Source organism: Dreissena polymorpha, chromosome 2 (assembly GCF_020536995.1).
Source record: "Dreissena polymorpha isolate Duluth1 chromosome 2, UMN_Dpol_1.0, whole genome shotgun sequence".
Taxonomy (NCBI): domain Eukaryota; kingdom Metazoa; phylum Mollusca; class Bivalvia; order Myida; family Dreissenidae; genus Dreissena; species Dreissena polymorpha.
Window position 1 is genome coordinate 1,404,469 of NC_068356.1, and position 24,096 is coordinate 1,428,564.

The 24,096-nt window shown below is 36.6% G+C and overlaps 1 protein-coding gene across 3 annotated transcripts; it reads right to left on the bottom strand.

Annotated features, from left to right (window-relative positions):
* Positions 1-1,436: 1,436 nt before the first annotated feature.
* On the bottom strand, positions 1,437-22,363 carry LOC127865587 (mitochondrial coenzyme A transporter SLC25A42-like). Of its 3 annotated transcripts, none has more exons than XM_052405439.1 (9): positions 22,257-22,363; positions 11,061-11,875; positions 9,974-10,080; positions 8,376-8,484; positions 7,839-8,025; positions 6,861-6,977; positions 6,206-6,357; positions 5,019-5,141; positions 1,437-3,988 (listed from the first exon to the last, which is right to left on the bottom strand). In XM_052405439.1, the coding sequence occupies exons 2-9, from the start codon at positions 11,713-11,715 to the stop codon at positions 3,783-3,785; spliced, it is 1,656 nt and encodes a 551-aa protein (XP_052261399.1). In that variant the 5' UTR covers positions 11,716-11,875; positions 22,257-22,363; the 3' UTR covers positions 1,437-3,782. The 3 variants fall into 3 exon arrangements, with proteins under 3 accessions (XP_052261399.1, XP_052261398.1, XP_052261401.1); XM_052405438.1 differs by having other exon boundaries at positions 22,152-22,284; XM_052405441.1 differs by lacking the exon at positions 22,257-22,363 and adding an exon at positions 12,383-12,522.
* Positions 22,364-24,096: the final 1,733 nt, after the last annotated feature.

Sequence of the window (24,096 nt, forward strand, 5' to 3'; positions counted from 1 at the left end):
GACTATTTGGTACAAGAAAGGTATTGTATTCAAATATGGCTTCAGAGAAGCTGTCAGTTAAGTTTAAACCTATTTATTTTAGCTCGATTGCATCGAAAGCCTAAGGACTATATTAGCGCTCTTGAGTCCGTTTCCTGGGCCTAGGAACCAGTACTTGGTGTCTTTGGGGGAGATCTAAAGAACGCTCTCACGGTGGGTATCGAACCCATAACCTCCCAGTCGCTAGGCGGGCACCATAGACATTGCACCACGGCGACCTAAAGCTATTATACGAATGCAGTGTCATAAAGGTTGTTATATCCTTGTGGTTTCACAGAGCTTGTTAAACCCATGTAGTGTCAGTTGATGTACCCGTGTTGCGTCAGAGTTGTTTTACATCAGTGGTGTAGAAATTGTGATACAAGTGTGGTGTCCTCAAAAGTGTAATGCATATATGCTATCAGATTTTTTTAACTTTTTTTTACACCCTTGTTGAGTCTAAGAAATTGTATTACCACTGTGGTGTCACGGTTGTTTTTATACTAATATGGTGTAATATAAATTGCTATACCCATTAAATGTCAGAAAATAGTATATACTTACTAGTGTAATAAAAGATGTAATACTAATATACTGTAAGAGACGTTTTAATACCGATATGTTGTCGGACAGGTTACAATACCCAATGTTGCGTCAGAGAAATTGCAATAACAATGAAATGTCAGAAAACTTGTTATATCGATGTGGCATCAGAGGCGTTGTTATACTTAAGTGGTATCAAAGAGGATGTTTATACCCGTGTGTTGTTAGAAAGTTGTGGAAAAAAGGGGTTGTCTGTTAAACTGTAACACGCATGTAGTGTCAGAGAAGTTGTTATACTTGTGTGGTATCAAAGAGGTTATAATCCCAAGGGGCGTGAGAAATGTTATTATACCCATGTTGTGTCAATAACTTACTAAAATACAATAAGACAGGAACAACCTCTAAAGAGATGTTGTACATAAGATTCGGTCAATTTTGAATAAATAATGTCTGAAATCTTATTGCAAAAAAAGAATACACCAAACTTTTATAATCCAATATAACTCTCCGATTGTTTCATAAACAACCAACAAATGTGTTTGTCAGAAACACTATGTCCCCTTCTGTGCCGCTTTAATTTTTTTTTACCTTTGACCTTGAAGGGTGACCTTGACCTTTCACCACTCAAAATGTGCAGGTCATTGAGATACGCATGCATGCCAAATATCAAGTTGCTATCTTCAATATAGCAAAAGTTATTGCAAAATGTTAAAGTTGGAGCAAACAAACCAACAGACAGACCAACAGACTGGGCAAAAACAATATGTCCCCCACTATAGTCAAAGTCAATTCCATAAAAAAAAACAATTCAGATGGACAGACAAGGCAGCAACAATACTCATCTGTTTAAGGAAGAATAAAATACAATTAAATCATTTCACACTTTCTATTCTTTATTCAAGAATTTAACAGACCAATAGTGGTAGCAATTAATATGTAACATACTTTGGAAATTTATGTAAATAACGCTTAATTCATACCATGGTCTATTATGAAAAACAATAACACATATCATTTTAACATGTTTCATAATTGATATAACTGTTCTTAGCATATATAACTGACACAAAATACAATAGCAAGTTAATCTATCAAGTTAATATGTCAAGTATGTAAAAGTGACAAAATACAATTGCAAGTTAACCCTTTAAGCGCTGGAACCGAATTTTAAAGGCCTTTGCAAACAGTTTGGATCCAGATGAGACGCCACAAAACGTGGCGTCTTATCAGGATCCAAACTGTTTGCTATTCTGATAGTATTCTTTGAAAAAATTCTAAGAAAATGCTAATTTTACAAATTCAGCAGACGACATTTTAGCAGACTACAAATTTCCCAGCATGCAAAGGGTTAATATATCAAGTATGTGATATAGGTCTGGAGAAGGAAAGCACAGTGGGGATGTTAGCACTGTGGGATTCGCATTATCAGAGACGTAGATCTGCGTCTCTGTCATTATCCATGATGAAAGTGTTTCTGTATGGGCCTAGCTCATATCTGAACAGTGTTATTTCAGTTATGAATCTGCATAAGTGTACACTAATAAAGGGTTATAATTTCCCCAAATGAGACCATACAACCATGCATAACTCTATAGAGGGGAGGGTAGCTCTTGGTCAGACTGCTATATTAATGTGTAATTCTGTAAACCACAAATTTCAACTAGAGTACTGGACAAAATATGTCGTCTGCAAATAGCAGCAGTAATCACTCTGTGAGGCTCAGGAAAGTGCTTTCAACTTATGGAAATAAAAATGCTTTCAACTTATTGTTGGCTTTACATTTAGTTCATCATTTATTTAAACTGCATATCAAAATTTTGGCGTATATTCATAATTGATTGCCAGGCCACATAATCTCCTGTGCAATATATAAAACAAACACATAGAATTGTAAGAGGTATTACAATAAAACACTTGTCTGGAAATCAGCTACAGGTGTCAGGCATGCATGGGCTGGGTTAAGTGCAAAGCTGCAATATTTAAAGTTTCGTTGCTTAAAATCTGCACGCATCCATGGCAACAATCATACATAATTCAAATCTTAAGGAGAACAGAGAAACACTAAAGTCTAGGATATAATGCCTCAATGAAATATTTTATTTTTTTTTGAAATAAACATTCTTACCATATATTCTATCATTTCATATCAAAAATCTCACATTTATAAGCAATACGGACACATAACAAATACCTGAGTCTTGCTCTGGATAATGGGGCTTGATGCGTGTGCGCAAAGTGTTGTCCCAGATTAATCAGGCTAATCAGGGATGACATTTTCTGCCAAAACTGGACTTTTGCAAACTGCACGGGCTTATTTGGGACTTTGACCCTTAACGCACATGCATAAGGCCCCATTTTTTCAGAGCACAGCTAATTTATAAGACACACAGACAGTGCATACGTGTAGACTGCTACTCGTCAATGTGTACACACAGACAGTGCATACGTGTAGACTGCTACTTGTCAATGTGTACACACAGACAGTGCATACATGTAGACAGCTACTCGTTAATGTGTACACACAGACAGTGCATACATGTAGACAGCTACTCGTAAATGTGTACACACAGACAGTGCATACATGTAGACAGCTACTCGTCAATGTGTACACACAGACAGTGCATACATGTAAACAGCTACTCATCAATGTGTACAGACAGACAGTGCATACATATAGACATATACTCATCGATGTGTACACACAGACAGTGCATACATGTAGACATCTACTCATCGATGTGTACACACAGACAGTGCATACATGAAGACATCTACTCATCAATGTGTACACATAGACAGTGCATACATGTAGACAGCTACATGTAAATGTGTACACACAGACAGTGCATACATGTAGACAGCTACTCATCAATGTGTACACACAGACAGTGCATACATATAGACATCTACTCATCGATGTGTACACACAGACAGTGCATACATATAGACATCTACTCATCGATGTGTACACACAGACAGTGCATACATGTAGACAGCTACTCATCAATGTGTACACACAGACAGTGCATACATATAGACATCTACTCATCGATGTGTACACACAGACAGTGCATACATATAGACATCTACTCATCGATGTGTACACACAGACAGTGCATACATATAGACATCTACTCATCGATGTGTACACACATACAGTGCATACATGTAAACAGCTACTCATCGATGTGTACACACAGACAGTGCATACATGTAGACATCTACTCGTCGATGTGGAAGACAGGGAACTTTCTGAGCCACCGCTGTACTGTCTCAAACACCATGAAGCTGATCCCAGCAGAGATGGGCCCCTTGATCCAGTTCATGCTTAGCCCCTTGTAGAGGCCCCCCTTGAGCCCCTCACTGCGGTACACACTGAGGGCGGTTCTCAAAATGGTCGTGTAGTCTGCCGAGTGGCCCGTCACACCTGCACACAATGACACAGTATCATCAACATTCTCAAGTGTTCAGATAAACTCGGATGAGATTTGAGTTTCCACTCCACTGGGCGCTGAGCGTGTTGCTCAGCTCACGAATAATCTTAAATCTCTGCTATAGACACATGTACATGTTCTTCCTAAAACTCAAGGTTAAGTCACACTTAAAACCCGAAAACACTTTCTGTTATCACCAAATTTTTGTATGATGGTAAATGATGGTCAACCTTATCTCAGAAATAGACAACAAAAACTCAAAGTTTTGTCATAATATGGATTTAAGTATGTTTGTGGTTCTAGACAAAGGCCCACAACAAAAAGCCAGTGTGAGAAGACAAGGCAGCAACTGGCATGTGGGACATTTAACCACATGTTTACCAGGGCCATTTTTTATATAAACTACTTCTTGTTTGAGACAACAATAAACAATATCAGGTGGGTGTAAACTAACAGTAAACGTCTTCGAAAAAAAAATAACACGAACACAATGGCTGCAAAAATAACATTACCAATTTGTCACTAGGCAATCAACATAAATGAGCCTCGTTCTGGGAAACCTGGCATAGTGCATATGCATCAACACAGGCTTATCAGGGACAACACTTTCCGCATACACTGAATTTTTTTTAAGATTTCCTTTAAACGAAAATTCAATAAAGGCCGGCTGCACAGGCTAATCTGGAACAACACTATGTCAATGCAATAAGTCCAGTTTCCCCAGACCGAGACTCAAATGGACCATTTTCTGTGAAAAGGGGGTTAAATGAATATGCGTAGAAAGTCGTCCCAGATTAGCCTGTGCAGTCCACAAAGGCTTATCAGGGACGACACTTTCCACTTTTATGATATTTTTCGTTTACAGAAACTCTCTTCTTTGCATAAATCCAGTTTAGGCGGAAAGTGTGGTCCCTGATTAGCCTGTGCAGACTGCACAGGCTAATCTGGGACGACACTTTACGCACATGCATTATATCCTCTTTTCACAGAACAAGACTCAAATGATGCACATGAGACCCTCACCTGCAGTCTGCATGCGTCTCCTGACAATGTCCAGTGGGTACGACGTGCACTGACCAAGGATGCCTGCACATGCGCCAAAACACCAGCGAGTGAATGGAGTGGGATCCACACCCATGGAGTAACCTGCAACGATACCACAAATCACAAAGAGTGATGTTACTTCATTTGGCAGCAACAGTAGTCAGTCAACAAGTAATAAAATCTTTGTTGATTCTGGAAATTAATCATTTTTAATTCGCTAGTGATTGAAATAATTTTCTAAAGAATGTCTTGATATCTAAATTGTGATGTAATTTCACTGCTAAAAAGTAAAAAATATCACCAATATTCACTGTTACTTTTTACAGTTTAAAACACTGAATAAAAATCTAAATAACACAGATTTCCCCTATAAATCACAACCAACTTCGTGAACCTGTCTGCACAGATTATGTTAATTTGTTCTCAACACATGTCAATAAGACTTTATTTAATGCTTTCCAGTGGTTTCTAGAGAAATATCGGTGAATTAAAACTAATAATTCACTGTTTCAAACAATGAAAATAAACAGTGAAAATTATCGATAACTTTCGCTGTTATACTGTGAAATGACGTCGTTTTCCATGACATAACGACGAGATAAGTTCAGCAAAAATAAAACAATTATCATTTGTAAGCATTAAATAAAAACGAAATTTGTTGGATTTGGTGAAATATTGATTTTTATTCACTCCTGATCATAGAAAAAGCATAGTAAAAATATTATTTTCTTTGATAACTAGTGAATTAAATTTGATATTCCACCAATTCCAACAAATATTCTCTATTTAATTAGAAAATAAACAAGCAAATTCGTTGAATTGATATCCCCCGCCAATATGCTTCTAGACACAAAAGTTTATACTCGACACTCAGCTAAAAAGCTTTTTTTTAAAATACAAACGGCCATAACTCCGTTATTAAAAGATGGTATACAATGCAATTTGGCTTGCATCATCCTCTTATCCATATATATATACTCATACCAAGTTTCAATGAAATCCGCCAAAGCACATCCAAGATATGGCTCCGGACACAAAAGTGACGGACGGAAGGACGGACAACGCCAAAACAATATCCCTCCGCCTATGGCGCGGGATAATTAACTTTTATTTTACTGTTTATCTGACCACATTTTGCCCATATGTTGTTAGTACAGGATACTTACTTGCATGTTCTTTTTTGAGTGTTTCATATGTGAAAAAGCTAATGCCAGAGTAGATGCAGGAGCCAAGAACAGTTGGAGTGTAGCCTTTCATGAATATCCTCCAGCCCTCTTCCCTCCAAACAGTGCGGAACACAATCAGCAGGTTACCATACCTACAAGAAAGGGTCCGCCAGTGATCATGTACAATGTAAACAAATATATATTCGTCAAGTACAAAGTCACAATGATGATTTTGTCAAGTTTAGTACATGTAAGTGCATCAGACATCACTTAATTTTAATGGAACACTTAACATTATGAATAGAACAGCTGCCTAAAATCTTCCCTGTTAAGGAGAATATTCTGAGTTCTCAAGTAGTGGTGAAAGTGTGTAGGCATGACTCTGTATTAAAACACTTCAAAATCTTCTGAGCAAGCTTGATGATGATGAAACTAAAAATGTGACTTCTTGAGTGCTACCAAGGTTTCAATATATAATTGCCCTTAGCAGCAGCTATGCTTGTTTTACTTTACAGGTAAAACAAAAGACTGATTGTAAAACAGTAGAATTAAGGATAGCTGGATGGATGGACAAGGTCATGGACCTAAAACCTCTGAAAGTCTGAGCAAAATAACAATCAGTGCTGGTAAATTCTATTGGATATGAAGGACTCACCTTTCCTTGGCAGTAACTGCCATGCGAGCCCTTGCGAAGTCTAGTGGATAGGTTAGACTAGTTGCAGTAATACCTGCAAGGGACCCAGCCATGGCTCTCCGTACAGGTGGCAAGTGTCTGAAACCAACATTTACATAGAGAATGTTATACCTGCAAGGGACCCAGCCATGGCACTCCGTACAGGTGGCAAGTGTCTGAAAACAACATTTATATAGTGAATGTTATACCTGCAAGGGACCCAGCCATGGCACTCCATACAGGTGGCAAGTAACATTCATAGTGGACACATACAAATATTGATAATTCTAAAACTTGTGGGAATGTAAATTGATGTTAAATACATCATTTTACCAAAATAATGTGATTTGTCATTGAAAGAAAATGGATATTAAAATACCTCAAATATGAAACATAATTAACAACAAGAGATGTGTTTGTCAGAAACACAATGCCCCCTATTGCACCGCTTTGAAATAAAATTTCAATATATCATTTGGCAGGTTTAGAAATTATCTCCCTTTTATAGCTTATTACTTCCCTTGGATTGTATTTTTTTACTTTTGACGTTGAAGGATGACCTTGACCTTTCACCACTAAAAATGTGCAGCTTCATGAGATACACATGCATGCCAAATATCAAGTTGACATCTTCAAAAAAGCAAAAGTTATGGCCAATGATAAAGTTTTCGGAAGGATGGACGCACGGACTGACGGACAGTTCAACTGCTATTTGCCACCCTACCTAGGGCATAAAAATTAATAATTGTTGTAAAACAAAGTTTGAGTGAGCTCTGAATCGTTTTTAAAGAGGAGTCAAAAACTCAAGCTTCGAGACAAACGTTTGGATGGACAGATGGACAATTGCAATCCTGAATGCCTCCCTCTCTTTGTGGAGGCATTGCAACTCAAACACATTATTTGTAAAAGTAGATTCTTCATGCACATGATCAGTGAGCAAACAGCAGATATGTTACCTACTTCTTGTTGCTACCCTTGTTAAAAAGCAGCTTATACTGCTCATGTGCCGAGTACTGGATGGCAGCGTATGGTACAACCCTCACCATGGTGGCTGAGTTGCCCCGCCACAGCGCCCGGAATCCCTCTGTCTGGTATACCCGCTTGATGAACTCCACCGCCCTCCTGGGAGAAAACTTTTGATCGGAGGCTGCAACATAACAAAGGGTTCAGTAGTGTGGCAGTATCCCAATGTAGTGAAAGCTGTTGGTGATCGCAGTGCACAACTTCACAAGGTTATCACATCCTTCACTACAAAACTAAGATGGATCTAGAACTTAACATAGAAGTGAAAAATATCCCCCCCCCCCCCCAATACCACATGAAGCAATATTTAGAATGTTGCAACAGTGAAAAATTGGACCATTTGACTTGGCCAGTTTTGACTGCAGTGTCACCAATGGCTTAAAAAAAACTACATTTATATCATTATACAGTGAGTATAAATCAGTGATATCATCAAAGGATTGCAGCATAATTGCACAGCAGTGGAAGACTTACTTTGGAAGTTGATTTTAGTTCTGTCTAGAGGAGCAATGGTAGTTTTAGCAATCGCCCCTGCCAGGCCCCCAGCCATTAGAGACGTGAGGATTTTGTGTCTGTTGGACACCTGCAATAGGATATCAGTACATGTACACTACCACTGTGAGATCAATGGAATATGAAATTAAAACACATTCACTACCACAGTACATCAGTGGAATTAAATTACTATACATGCACAACATCAGTGGAATGGGAAATAAATACACATACACTACCACAGCCCATCAAAGGAATGGTAAATAAAACACACATACACTACCACAATTACACTAGTGGAATGGTAAATAAAACATATACACTACCACCAGTAAAAAAGTGAAATGGTAAATGAATTCACAAACACTCTCACAATCACATCAGTGTAATGTTAAATAAAAAACATACACTTCCACAATTACACCAGTAAAATAGTAAATAAAACACAAACACTACCATAATTACACCAGTGTAATGGTAAATAAACAGACATACACTACCACAATTATACCAGTGTAATGGTAAATAAAACCCATACACTACCGCAATCACACCAGTGGAATGGTAAATAAAAAACACATAAACTACCACAATCACAACAGTGTAATGGTAAACAAGAGACAAAATTGTCACAAAACCAGGTTTTCAACTCAAATTGTGACCTTGACCTTGGAGATATTGACGTAATTCTTTCCCGCGACACACCGTCCAATGATGGTGAACAAACGTGCCAAATGATTATAAAATCTCACAATGATTGACATAGTTATGGCCCAGACAAAAAAGTGTGACCTTGACCTTGGAGATATTGACGTAATTCTTTCGCGTGACACACCGTCCAATGATGGTGAACAAATGTGCCAAATGATTTTAAAATCTCACAATGAACGACATAGTTATGGCCCGGACAAGCTTGTTCCGCCCGCCCGCCAGCCCGCCCGCCAGCCGACATTCGCCAATCTAATAACCAGTTTTTTTTCTTCGGAAAACCTGGTTAATAAAACACATACAATACCAAAATTACACCAGTGTAATGGTAAATAAATACACATCCACTACCACAATTTCACCAGTGTAATGGTAAATAAACAGACATACACTACCACAATAAAACTACACAAGTGTAATTGTAAATAAACACACATACACTACCACAATTACAAAAGTGGAATGGTAAATAAACAGATATACACAACCACAAGAACACCAGTGTTTTGGTAAATAAAACCCATACACTTCCGAAATCACAACAGTGGAATGGTAACGAAATACACATACATGTACACTACTACAATCACAACAGTGGAATGGAAAAATCCTTATTATTATGTTGTTTTTAAAATGATTTTACAGAATTGCAAAAAAAATAGGACATGTTATAGTTGTCTCTAACCAGCAAAAACCTTAATCAATTCAATATTTTGCATTACCTTTATGTTGAAAAGACATCTGATCTCTTAAACATGAACATAGGCAAACATAAAGGGAGGCAAACATAAAGTGAGGAACACTGGAAGGTTACTAACATATAACTAATAACCAGGCCTTTTTTCGTTCAAAATACGGACAAGGTGTACCTTCTGGTTGATATGGTGTTCCTCGTGGTGAAAGTGTTCTCCATTACCGTTGATGTGGGGATGACTAGACCTTAGGAATATCTGACCCCGCCTTCTGACTGAAACTCCTGCAAAACACACACAAACACAGCTACATGTAGCTGGGAAAACCAGCAGATAAATGGTCCTGTATACAATAAGAATGAGATACTTAACATGGAATGTAACAATTAGAAGTTTAAAACAAGAGCTGTCACCATAGTATGACATATGCCACCTACATGTATAAACGCTTTGATAGAAGTTATGAGCATTTTTCGAAACCAAAACGCAGATTTCGAAACCTCAACGCCGACCCAAAGTTAAAGGTCAAGGTCACGGGGGTCAAAAAAAATTTGCGTAAGAAATGGTCTTGTCCATATTCACATGCATACCAAATATGAAGGTTATATCTCAAGGGACATAGAAGTTATGAGCATTTTTCGAAACCTAAATGCAGATTTTGAAACCTAAACGTAGACGCCAAGTTCAAGGTCAAGGTCAAAGGGGTCAAAATGTTTGTGCGTATGGTAAGGCCTTGACTATATACACATGCATACCAAATATGAAGGTTTTATCTCAAGGGACATAGAAGTTATGAGCATTTTTCGAAACCTAAACGCAGATTTCAAAACCTAAACGCGGACTCTAAGTTCAACGTCAAGGTCACAGGGGTCCAAGTTTGTGTGCATATGGAAAGGTCTTGTCCATATAGACATGCATATCAAATATAAAGGTTATATCTCAAGGGACATAGAAGTTATGAGCATTTTGAGAAACCTAAACGCAAAGTGTGACAGAAGGACAGATGGACAGACAGTCCGATCACTAGAATATAAAAAAGATGAAATGTCTTAATTTGAGAAAATAAGTTTTTAATCTTAACTATTCCCAGAAAAATGTGAATAATTGTATCATTGTTTTTTGCTTTCAGTAGCTTCAGAACGCATGGACTATTAAATAATCCACTACTTGGTAACAGTGACAGAAATATCTTAATTGCCGCCTTTGGCCTTTTCATGTACATGTAATGAGTTAACAACAAACATACACAAATACAAGTTTGTACCTGTATTAATGGCGCCATGACCTGTGACAATGTTGGCATTGAGGTTTTCTCCAGTCAGATGACTGGACAGTTGACCATTGGACGTGTCTGTTCCACTAAGTGGTGGGTCTTTTTCAGCAGCATGCACAACAAAATTACTTTTTAGGAGGTAAAATACATGGAGTAATATCCATTGAGAGTCTGAAGAATTATATCCTGCTAAAGATGACTTTATTTGCTCGGATAAATGTCCTAGTACATCTGGATCCTCACTTTTTTGTTTAGGTGATATTCTGGTATGATCACTATCAAAATTTGTATCTTTATCAAGAAAAGAAAGTTCAGTGGAAGACCATGGTGACATTTCATGACCACATTGTGGATACATTGAACATTGGGCTTCATTTGGCTCATTTTGTTGGCAAGTATGCTGGCATGCACCATGATCAGCCCTCCTCAATTCTGACCACCTGGCATCAATGCGGGCCCACGATGTAAGATCTCTAGCACTCAGCAAGGTCTTAGAGCCCGTGTCAGCTGCACTCATGTCTGCCATATCCACATTGCTTGTGGGACAACCCATCTGTCTACGCTGACTATCAGTCACCTGACCTCCTGACCAGCAGTGCTCCTGTCCAGAATGAAACAGCTCTGACCATCTCCTGCCTGGGAACATAATTTCCTTTCCTTAAACCAGCTGCCCAGGGGTGGTGGAAATCCTTTTGTTTTTAAAGCTAACTGTCTCATAACAGACTATCTATAACAAATAGAAATTAAACAAATCCACTATGTCTTCTGTTACTTGTTTCGTATTTCTATAAGTTCAGCACAGGTTCCTGGAAAACACAAAAACACATGGTCCATGACAAAAAAAAAATGCGTACATATTTTTCAATTAAATGTAGAATACAAAACAATATTTTAGGTAGTATTTATTGTATCATTTTTACTAGTTTTTTTACAAGGGTTTGACAGACTCTTTATTCTTTTGACCATTCTATGTTATTTATGTATTTACTCATCTTCTTGCTTGTTATTGGATTGTAAATTGTAAATAGAGTTATTTTGAGGTAATAATTTTTAATGCTTTGCTGTTCAACTTCTGTGAGAGGTTGAAGAGGAAACCGGACTGTAACACCAAATACAGAGAAAATACAGTCTTACATGTACCATAATACAAACACAAAACACACACATTCAAAATCAATCATACACAATTACACTTAAATTTATTACTTTAACAACATAAGGAATAATGAAATATTGTAGTTAAAACCACTCACTTTTAAAATAAGGTATAATTAACATTATTATTAATTAACATGTTTTATTTCAAAACTTACTTTCTTATGATTTAAAAATGACAAATAATCCATTCTATTACCATAAAACAATAATATATTTGAAACTTAAATAAAAAAAATATTTGATTGAAAGTTGAAGTTGCATCTTACTGAAACGTTAAATAGAGGCTGAACTGAAGATGCAAATAGGTGATGTTGATACATGTATTTAATCAAATTGGATCTTATCAGCATGTGATTAAACAGTTAAGACAAGCTAATGTATTAATACAGTCTGTGCCTTGACTGGATTTAAAGTGGTTTAGAAGATAATCCAACATGCACAAACATTTACCTAGGGTCAAAATGCATCTCAAGATGAATTTATAATGGGTCGTTATGACGTGCTTTGCATGAAAATTATGAGTCCAACTTACCAAGCTAATAATATTTTCTTTTATTGTGGGGTAAAACCCATCATCAGTGATACTTTTGAGCTTTGTATTTTACAGATATTCATTGCATTTCAATTGGGAAAAAATAGCACGAAAAAAATGCCTTTATGAAAATGTTTCAATATTAAGACAATTATAAAAAGAAGTATTCCAATTGCGTGATAAAGTGCATTTTAAAATTTACATTATAAACTGCTGCTTAATTTCTTCTTACAATCAAGATATAATAAAATTAAATAATTAATATAATTTCATGTGCATGTTAAGCTTGCAAGAATTGAAACATTTCCTTTTTTTCCAGTAAATGATTTTTTTAAAATTAAATATCATATGGGGAAAACATTAAAATATACAAGGGCTGTTTGTAAAACACGCATGCTCCTAAAATGGGCTGTAAGTTGTAGTGGCAGCCATTGTGTGAATACGTTAGAGTATAATTGGCAATTTTAAGAAGATTCATGAGTTATTATCCGGAAATTATTTTCCTGTTTCAAGTCTCTGTGACATTGACATTTGACCTAGAGTACTGAAAATCAATAGGGGCCTTCTGTCAGTCATGACCAATGTCCCTATGATCTTTCCTGATCCCAGACTTAAGCGTTCTTGAGTTATCATCCAGAAACCATTTTACTGCTTCGAGTCACTGTGATTTTGAACTTTGACCTAGTGACCTGAAAATCAATAGTGGTCATCTGCCGGTCATGACAAATGTCCCTATGAACTTTCCTGATACCAGGCCTAAGTGTTCTTGAGTTATCATCCTGACACCATTTTACTGCCTCAAGTCACTGTGACCTTGAACTTTGACCTATAGTCCTGAAAATCAATAGGGGTCATCTGTCAGTCATGACAAATGTCTCCATGAACTTTCCTGATCCTAACCCTAAGCATTCGTGAGTTATCATCCAGAAACCTTTTTACTGTTTCATGTCTCTATGACCTTGACCTTTGACCTAGAGTACTGAAAATTAATAGGGGTCATCTGTCAGTCATAATAAATGTCCCTATGAACTTTCCTGATCCAAGGATTAAGCGTTCTTGAGTTATCATCCAGAAACTATTTCTAGTCACTGTGACCTTGAACTTTGACCGAGTTACCTGAAAGTCAATAGGGGTCAGGGCTTTCCTTTGACCCGAGCTCCCGGGTTCTGACGCTTGAAAATTACAGACGACCCCTTTTTGACTCTTGAGAAAATTACGTCATGCGTCACATTTGACCCGGGGGAATATACCGACTTGCGTCGACGAGATCAAAAGTTGTTAAGACGAAGCGATAATTGGCTCGGGGCGGAGTATCTCATTTAGCACACGCTAATCGTAAACGCCCGTTTCCAATCATCGAAGCACAAGTCCACCCAGTAGGCGGAGTTTGGTTAATTAAGAAATCTGGTATTGACCAATTAAAACACTGCTGGTTCGATGACGCGTGTATTAACTTTCCATTATTTATCATAGCGTTTGTTATCAGCTGTTTGCGGAAAAGACTTGTAATAAACCCACCTAGTTGCAATAATCCAACTCCCAGCTATTGACCCTCTGAGCTGTGCGTATGTACTCATAAAAGCTCAGAGCATTTAAGAAGAACTATAAACCCACCAAAACAGAATGGACTCATCCGCGTCCGTTATAATAATATTCAATATAAAATAATAACATCCATATCCACAGAACACCGTAAAGCATATTTTGAGATATTTCCAGAGTATGGCAGAATGTATTTCCAAAGCTGAATGCACCCATCACTGTTTTACTTCATGATTGCTCAGTTCAAAGACGCGTGAAAGTTATGCTGGCCTCTACAACGTCAAATTACACGCTTTGCATCAAAGTTGCTAAAAATAACTATAGAACCGATATAACTGACCTTGTGGCAAAGTGACCATTTTTGCATGAGCTAATTGATTACAAAATACATGTAGGCGTAATAATTGACCGTTTGAGAAGGCATAGAAAACGGCGTGTTTGTCGCACGTCTTCAGTGAAGATAGCACATGAAATAATTAAAGGGCGTCGGAATTTTTGATGGGATTAAATACGGAGGCACCTTTATCGGCGAGTAGAAATAATTTCCTTTTATAGTTTACCGATTTATATAGGCTATTGTGTTTAGGTACCACCCGTATGTTGTTTTTTTTTGTGATAGCCAGCGGAAATGGGTTTTTTTCACATTTTGTATTTCATTCTTAATTTAATAGCCACGCGAAACGGTCAAACAAAGTTATTGAATAAAGTGTAATTGTGCAAAGTGTAATTGTGCTTGTGCATTCGGATAATGTCGCAGAGAAACCTTTTCGAATTCGGAATCGGTAGTAACTCTGAAAGTGTGTGTAAGACGCCAACGACAAAGCGTACTTTAGATCTAAATGACAGTGCTCCTAACACCCCCAAACGTGCGAAAGAAGAACATATGACATATAACTCTGCTGTATACATGAAGTTAATGTTGTATTAGAATACATGTTTTGTATTTATTAATCATTGAAATATTGTGTTTAAATGCATAGTGTTGTAGTGACAGTAAAATGTAAGAAATAAATGTTAACATACATGTATCTTTTAATTTGTTGCTTTTTAACCAGGTTTTCCGAAGGAAAAAACTGGTTATTAGATTGGCGAATGCGGGCGGGCTGGCTGGCTGGCTGGCTGGCGGGCTGGCTGGCTGGCTGGCGGGCTGGCGGAATAAGCTTGTCCGGGCCATAACTATGTCGTTCATTGTAAGATTTTAACATCATTTGGCACATTTGTTCACCATCATTGGACGGTGTGTCGCGCGAAATAATTACGTCGATATCTCCAAGGTCAAGGTCACACTTTGAGTTCAAAGGTCAAAAATGGCCATAAATGAGCTTGTCCGAGCCATAACTATGTCGTTCATCGTCAGATTTTAAAATCATTTGGCACATTTGTTCACCATCATTGGACGGTGTGTCGCGCGAAATAATTACGTCGATATCTCCAAGGTCAAGGTCACACTTTGAGTTCAAAGGTCAAAAATGGCCATAAATGAGCTTGTCCTGGCCATAACTATGTCATTCATTGTGAGATTTTAAAATCATTTGGCACATTTGTTCACCATCATGGGACGGTGTGTCCCACGAAAGAATCACGTCAATATCTCCAATGTCAAGGTCGCCACGACTAAAAATAGATTTAAAAAAAAACTTACAAAGGGGGTTAATTTTTTTTGGTCATTTCAAAAGTTCAGTTTGAGTTTTCTCCCTTTATCAGATTTTTTTTTCACAATGAAAACCTGGTTTTGTGACAATTTTGTCCCTTGTTATATATTATATCTCAGTAATTTGCTTAAATTGCAAAAAATCATTGACTCTCCTGCGTCATTATTAGGACTCTCAGAAGTTTGATTTTGACTCTTGAAAATATGGTCCCAAGAGTCCTTGACTCTTGAGATTTGAGGTGTAAGGAAAGCCCTGGGGGTCATCTGCTGGTCATGACCAATGTCCCTATGAACTTTCCTGATAGCAGGCCTAAACATTCTTGAGTTATCATCCCGAAACCATTTTACTTATTCAGGTAACTGTGACCTTGACCTTTGACCTAGTGACCTGAAAATCAATAGGGGTCATCTGCCAGTCATGATCAATGTACCTATGAACTTTCCTGATCCCAGGCCTAAGCGTTCTTGAGTTATCATCCGGAAACCATTTGGTATTTATATCCTGAAGTGGGGTATTTTCGACAGTGTAAGGCTTCTATTGATTTACTCTCAATTTATTTACAATCCAAAAGGAAGCAAAAAAAAGAATGTTTGTTATTCAAAATAATTATATTACCAACAAAAATTTACAAAAAACAAGACTATTGCCAAGCAATATATGTCCCCTACCGGCTCCACCATTGTCAGAATATTTTTTTATATATATTTGTTGCCATAGCAACCAGAATTTTTGACGTAGGAACAAAATGAAATGACATGCATAATGTCCTTATTGCCATCTATCCATGTTTCAAGTTTCATGAAAAAATATTAAGAACTTTGAAAGTTATCGCAGGATACAGAAAAGTGTGACAGACAGACTGACAGACGCACAGAGCGCAAACCAAAAGTCCCCTCCGGTGAAACCGGTAGGAGACAAAAACTGTTTATACATTTAAGTGTGTTTACTTTTAAACAAAATGAATGTCACTCACTGGGCATGTTCTGTACATCATGCGCACAGATTGTGTCATGCAACATTTTCTGGGAATCGATAAAGTTAAAGAATTTTCATTAAAATAAATCAAATAAATGAAAGTGTTGTGTTTACAGAGTGGCGCAGTGGTCTGCAGTTTATGTGCAAGTTCAATGAAGAGAACCGAAAAAAATGCATAAATAGGCATACAATTTGATTATTTCAGTTGAAGTAATATTTTGAAAAGTAATTAAACTGTTTTTTCCTTATTTTAGTCGTGTCTGTAATTATTTTCAAGCATAGTAATGTAAAACATAAATAAAACAAAATACTCGGAGTGCATGCGTGTGAAACCCGTACGAAATTTTGGGGCGGAAATGGGACGGAAATGAGGCGGAATTGGGACGGAAACTATTGTTTCCGGCCGGAAGAGAGGTGGATTTTGATTTCCGACCCAAAAAGACCATGTCTCTTGATTTTTTTCCAAGCGGATTAGCAATTCCGGGCGGAAATAAGACTCAGGCGGAAGTTCATACATTTCTCTGGGGTGGATTTTCTGACTTAGGAAATTAACTCTGGCGGAATTTCATACTTATACATTTCTCTGGGGCAGAATGTTGGACTTAGAAAACTATTGATACAGAATTTCCAAATGGGACTTTAAGATAATTTAACAAGGTTTTACTATAGCCATATAAGGAAAATAGCCCCGCCCCGTGGTGGCCATGTTTTTCAACAAACCGGCATCATTTTTGAACTCGTCCAAGATATTATTGGGATGAATCTTCTGACCGAGTTTCATGAAGATCGGACTATAAATGTGGCGTCGAGAGTGTTAACAAGATTTTAGTAGCAAACGTAACCATTTTCGATCTCATCCAAGATATCATTAAGACAAATCTTCTGACCATATTTCATCAAGATTGGACAATAAATGTGGCCTCTAGAGTGTTAACAAGGTTTTACTAAAGCCATATAAGGAAAAATGCCCCGCCCCCTGGCGGCCATGTTTTTAAACCAACCGGCATCATTTTCGAACTCATCAGGCCTTTTCCGCTCCATTTTGGGAAAACGCCACACTGGAATTTTGGGAATTTTGTGTTGTGAAAAACCCCATTTTGGGAAAAAAAATAATCGCAAAACTGGCTCAATTGGGAAAAATAATCGCATGTAAATAGTGTTTCTTATATTTCAAAAAGCCGTTAACTGGTAAATAACGACTATTTTGATAACATATTATTAAAATTTTACAAAATATTATAAACATGTGTGATAAGTGCTGTTGTTTTTTTTTATCTGATTTTGGGGAAAAGGCCTGGCCTTTTTTGGGGTGAAAAAAATCGGGGGAAATTAAGGAAAGTCTTAAATAATCAATTAAACATATATTACTGTTTTTAAAACAAATTAAAGACAACAGATAATTTAATTATGCAATATTTTTATATTTTCTTCACTGGATGAGCTTAACTTATATATTTAAAGGTTTAAAGGTTGTTTTTTTTTGGGGGGGGGGGGGGGGGAATTGGGAATTGGGAATTTTTTTTTCAATAGGGAAAAAACCAACCAGATTTGCATTGGGAAAGGCCTGCTCGTCCAAGATATTATTGGGATGAATCTTCTGACCAAGTTTCATGAAGATTGGACAATAAATGTGGCCTCTAGAGTGTTAACAAGATTTTACTATAGCCATATTATAGCCATATCAGGAAAAATGCTCAGCCTCTTGGCAGCCATGTTTTTCAAGCAAAGGTTACCATTTCTGAACTCATCCAAGATATCAGTGGGACAAATCTTCTGAGCAAGTTTCATGAAGGTCGGAAAATAAATGTGGCCACTAGAGTGTTAACAAGGTTTTACTATAGCCATATAAGGAAAAATGCCCCGCCCCCTGGCGGCCATGTTTTTCAACCAACTGACATCATTTTCGAACTTGTCCAAGATATTATTGGGATGAATCTTCTGACCAAGTTTTATGAGGATCGGACAATAAATGTGGCCTCTAGAGTGTTAACAAGATTTTTCTATAGCCATCTATAGCCATATGAGGAAAAATGCCCCGCCCCTTGGCAGCCATGTTTTTCAAGCAAACGTAACCATTTTTGAACTCATCCAAGATATCATTGAAACCAATCTTTTGACCAAATTTCATGAAGATTAGACAATAAATGTGGCCTCTAGAGAGTGAACAAGGCAAATGTTGACATCGCACGACGGACAACGGGGGACGGACGATGGACAAAAGGAGATCACAAAAGCTCACCAAGCTTGACCTTGACCTTTCACCACTCAAATTGTGCAGCTTCTGAGATACACATGCATGCCAAATACCAAGTTGCTATCTTCAATATTGCAAATGTTATGGCCAGTGTTAAAGTTTTCGGACGGACGGACAGACTGACTGACTGACAGTTCAACTGCTATATGCCACCCTACCGGGGGCATAAAAACAGAGTTCTGATTTCAGTTTCTAAATGGTTATTGTAGGAAACATTTGCCATACACAAGGTAAACAACATTAATATTCAATTCATACAATAGTTAACCCATGCAAAAAAGGCTGAAAAAGCTTAAAATGACACAAATTTAAGGCTGGAGTGACTTTGAAAAAAATAGGACTTATCCACAAATTCAGCTACAAGTTTTCACTTGTTAAAATTTGGCGGAAAATAAAGAACTAAGATAAATACTGTTCTGGATGAAATTTATATATATTTTGGCTCCGGCTTATTTTTATAAGACCTTATAATTAAATCACTTTGTTATGATTATTAACCTGACAACATTTAAAGTACATGTAAATCTACTATGTATTTAAAATATCTTTGAATTAAGGGTGTAGAGCAAATTTTATTAAGGGCTGTATGCAAGTTGAAAATTGTTGTGAAATGCAGTAAATTTATCCCTGTTTATCAGTAGTGTTTTGTTTTAAGATGTCAATTTAGTGGCTGTATCTTTGTATTCCCCCAGTTAAATGTAAACAAAGAATGCATGGGTTACAATATGGGGTAATATGAGATGCTACAGCCTGATAGGAGGACAGACTCTTGTTCAGAGTGAGTCAGAAATTTGAAAATAACAGCGCGGTGTTTACAAGACTTGTTTCTGTGGCTTGAAAATTTAAAATGCAGTTTCAAAGCAATTATTGAACTTTATAATTTGAAGTTTTAATAATATGATGAATTAATCTAACTTTGATGAACATTCTGAAATAATTAAGTAAAATGTGGAAGTCAACATTCAGTGTGTAAAAAAAGGCTGAAAAGAGCAATTCAGTGAGTTATGATGGAACTTTTTTAAATGCTCCGAACTACTAAACAGGTTTGTTTCTTAGCATATTTACTTTGTATTGTTTTTCTAATATTATGCTGTGTTTATTATAGTTATATTGTTTTACAGTAATATCTGTTTTGGCAGGTGGTTAATATCTATAACATTTAAAATGAATGCTCAAGCCAGTTTATAATCTTTGCAGTAATTTCACATTATATAAAAGACATATAATGCAGTCGAAGGTGTCTATATCTTATAGAATGTTTTTGTCATATAATCAAGATTTTTGTCATTTGTGATATAGAAACCAAGTGTTTAAGCTCCATCAGAGGTCCAGATAAAGTTTTTGTATTCCTTAAATTTAATTAGTGAATGTTTTAGTGAAGCCACACGCATAACTGTTGATTTTTGGGTATTTAGATTTAAGCCAGATATTTCACTAAAGTCTTGTATTGCGTTTATTAAAGCAGTGAATGAGTTAATAGTTCCATCAATGCAGGTTTTTTTTTCCACTTTTTGGGAAGATAGCCCATGGCTTTGGAATTGGGAATTTTATCGGCATTTTCATTAAATTGGGAAAATAAATTCATTAGCCTTTTTTTCCACATGAAAAGTCCACTGATTAGGGAAATACTCAATTTGATATAACTCTTTATAATCATTCAAATTAAAAGAACAAAACCATATAATACTTTGTTAGATGTAATTGAATTGAAATTGAGATAAAATAAGCATTAGACATCTTTCTAAAAAACAAAAAAAACAAAAAAACAAAATTTTTTTTTTTTTTTTTTTTTTGAAATTGGGATGTTTTTGCCACATTTTGGGAAAAAAGTATACTTTTTGGGATTGGGAACATAGCCGAATTTCGGCTATAAAATCGGGCCAAAAAAACCCTGCAATGAAGTATGTTGTGTCATCTGCAAAAAATGTTTGTTTTATGACTGACTGTATCTGGAAAAATATTGAAGGGTACATGTTGTTTTTGTGATTTTTAAAAAGTTTTTTTTAGCTTTTGTGACCACTTAATGTCCGTCAATCCATCAGCAGCTTACGGAGCTATGTATATAGTTCATAATACCCCCCCCCCCTCGGAATCATTCACATATTCTCCTGTCATTTCCGCCCGGAAATAAATTCCGCCCAGAAAGTTCCATCCCAGTCTAATTTACGCCCGGAAATGCCCCATGTCAGCATGCAAAAATCTTTTCCGCCCGGAAATCTTTTCCGTCTCATTAGCATATTTCGCCCCAAATTACACCCCATTTCTGCCCTGTTTCCGCCTGGAAAACATTCTTTCTTGTAACCACTATATTCCGGGCGGAATAAAAAAAATTCCAGGCTGAACTGTCAATAAACTTCCGTCTCAATTCCGGGCGGAACATTTCATACAGGAAGTCATCACGAGAGTTGCGTTCTTAATGTAAACAAAGTTATCGAAATTAGGTTATGCTCAAAATAAGGGAATCGTAAGATATGGTGTTTAAAACAGACGAAATGACAACATTTAAATTAAATAAAAAATATTTAAAAGTTAAATGATAAGATTGAATATTTGATGGTTAGTTTAAATGGATTTAGGAATATGAGTTTGTTTATTCATTGTTTCTTTTGCCAATATCACTTTAATTAGGTCATCTGTTAAATGAACTGTGTGTATGCAAATGACATGTGAGTTACACCGAGCATGAGCATTACCCGTGTTTACAACGGGAAACGTGTCATCGTTGAAAATACCCCTACGTTGAAAATACCCTACTCGACGATAGATGATGTTCTTCCAAAAGGATATGGCCTAATCTTTCTGAACATGGGGCGTCCAAAACATTTGTGTTGATTATGATGATAGTAGCTTTGTCTTGGTGAGCTTTCCAAACTGTATAGAACAAAGCAGAACTTTATTTGCGCTTGCGTAACCTTGATCCCCGTTTCCATTTCAGCAATTGTTTACTTCACACACAGTCAAATCCTCACCCACATCCTCATTCATTAACTTTGCATCTGAAAGGCTTCCGGCAAATTTATTTATAACTGCTTACGCTGTTTTTTTTTAGAAAAACTGAGGCAACTGATATTTACCTGAACAGCTTAAATTATCTCCAGTCAAAATAAAAAAGAAATAGAACGTTGTTACTTCATCAGCATCAGTAAATGTTGGACAAGACGTCTGATTAACCTGGATGACTACAAGTACGAATTAAAATAACGGTATCGACACGATTGTGGCCGTTGTTGGAAAAGTGATCATTTTATAAGATCAAGTTTACTTGTTCAGAGTTGACATTGAACTATAGTGGTAGTAGTAGTAGTAGTATCTCAAATCTCAAGATAATACTTTGTTATCTTCACACAATTAGTTTCAAGGCACGAATTGTATTTTCTTTTTATACCAATTACAAAATGAGTTCGCTTTGATTTGCTATGGCTCGATTGGTCATTGTCGGCTCGGGTACTACTTACATGTACCCCGGGTACTCTTAAGTATACTTACATGTACCCCGGGTACGGTAAATATACTTACACGTACCCGGTCGGTTTAGGTCCAGAAAGGCCGAAAACCAAAAAAGCCGATTACCAAAAAGGCCTTACCAAAAAGGACCCAAAGCGTACCAAAAAGGCCAAAAAATGAACCAAAAAGGCCTTAAAGCAATTATTGTTATTTTAGGTTTCAAATTGTGTTTACAAACAAATACACATAAATCTAAATGGAATAAGTCATATAATAGGAATGAAGTTTATTATGCAAACATTTACAGACGATATACAGTCACACTGACAAAATACAACATAATTACATAATTATATTGTTAAACATGTGAATTCTATTTTTTATTAAATCAAAAAGAGTGCGACATAAGACATGCATGAACTTTTTTAATTTTCTTTATTACAAACAAGAAATATCTTTAAAAAAAGAAATACGGCGTTGATAGTTCAATGAATGAGATCAAGGATAGCGAATGTCTTTTTCTGTGCAGTTCTTAGCTGCATCACACGCAGTACGGGATGTTTGCGGCTTATGTTACATTATTACATATTGCTGGTAATAAACCTATAGATACAAAACAGAAAAGCAAAAGAAGAATGGAAGTGAAATTAAAACATACGAGTCAACCGGCCACACGCGAAGTATCCGTATTAATAGGCGCGTTCTTCGAACAAACCTGTTTTAGTGGTTTGTCGGGCATTGCTATATGATTCGATTATTAACAGTATCGAGAATCATCGCGCTCATGCTTAAAACATTAGTCAATATGGTGGAATAATTAAAGTTGAATTAATCAAAAATAATATTTATCATTGTATTGTTGAAAACACATTAAGAATCTATTATTGACATACCCTAATTATATTGCTGAATATCTTCATTTAACATATTTCTGGTCTAAAGAAAATTCCAGGTCACCTAGTTCACAGATAGCGTCTTTATTATATAACGATTATTTTACTGGCCGCGAACTCCGGTGATGAACTGTAATAAACTCTGACATTCACACACTGGCCGCGAATTGACCCGCGAATTAACCCGATACCTCGCGGGTTGAAATGCAATGCATTAAAGTGGGCCTCGCTTCCACTGCTCTTTATACTTTTACATGTTAACATGTTGACAGGAATATGGAAGTAAGTACTTAATATGAGAACATAGCCTTTAAGTATGAGCGCTTTTGCGCTAGTAATTCTCTGAAAATAAAAGGTGCACGCACAAACTGTATTTATGTGGAGAATTGGATGTAAAACTGTTCTATCTATCGAGCCTTTTCATTCAAATTGTTTCATGCAGTAAAACAGTGTTACAAAGACGCGGATATGTTTCCAATGTTCTGGTGGTATACTCAAATCAGCCAATGGAATAAATGAAGTGTTTTTATTCGTACTTAGCCGCGGGAAATTTTATTTGAATTTTATTGGACACTTA

Coding starts and splice junctions, on each gene's coding strand:
- LOC127865587 (XM_052405439.1), bottom strand. CDS start 11,715: ATGTTCCCAGGCAGGAGATGGTCAGAGCTGTTTCATTCTGGACAGGAG. Junction 10,081..11,060: donor TCATGGCGCCATTAATACAG/GTACAAACTTGT, acceptor TGTGTTTTGCAG/GAGTTTCAGTCAGAAGGCGG. Junction 8,026..8,375: donor AACTAAAATCAACTTCCAAA/GTAAGTCTTCCA, acceptor GTTATGTTGCAG/CCTCCGATCAAAAGTTTTCT.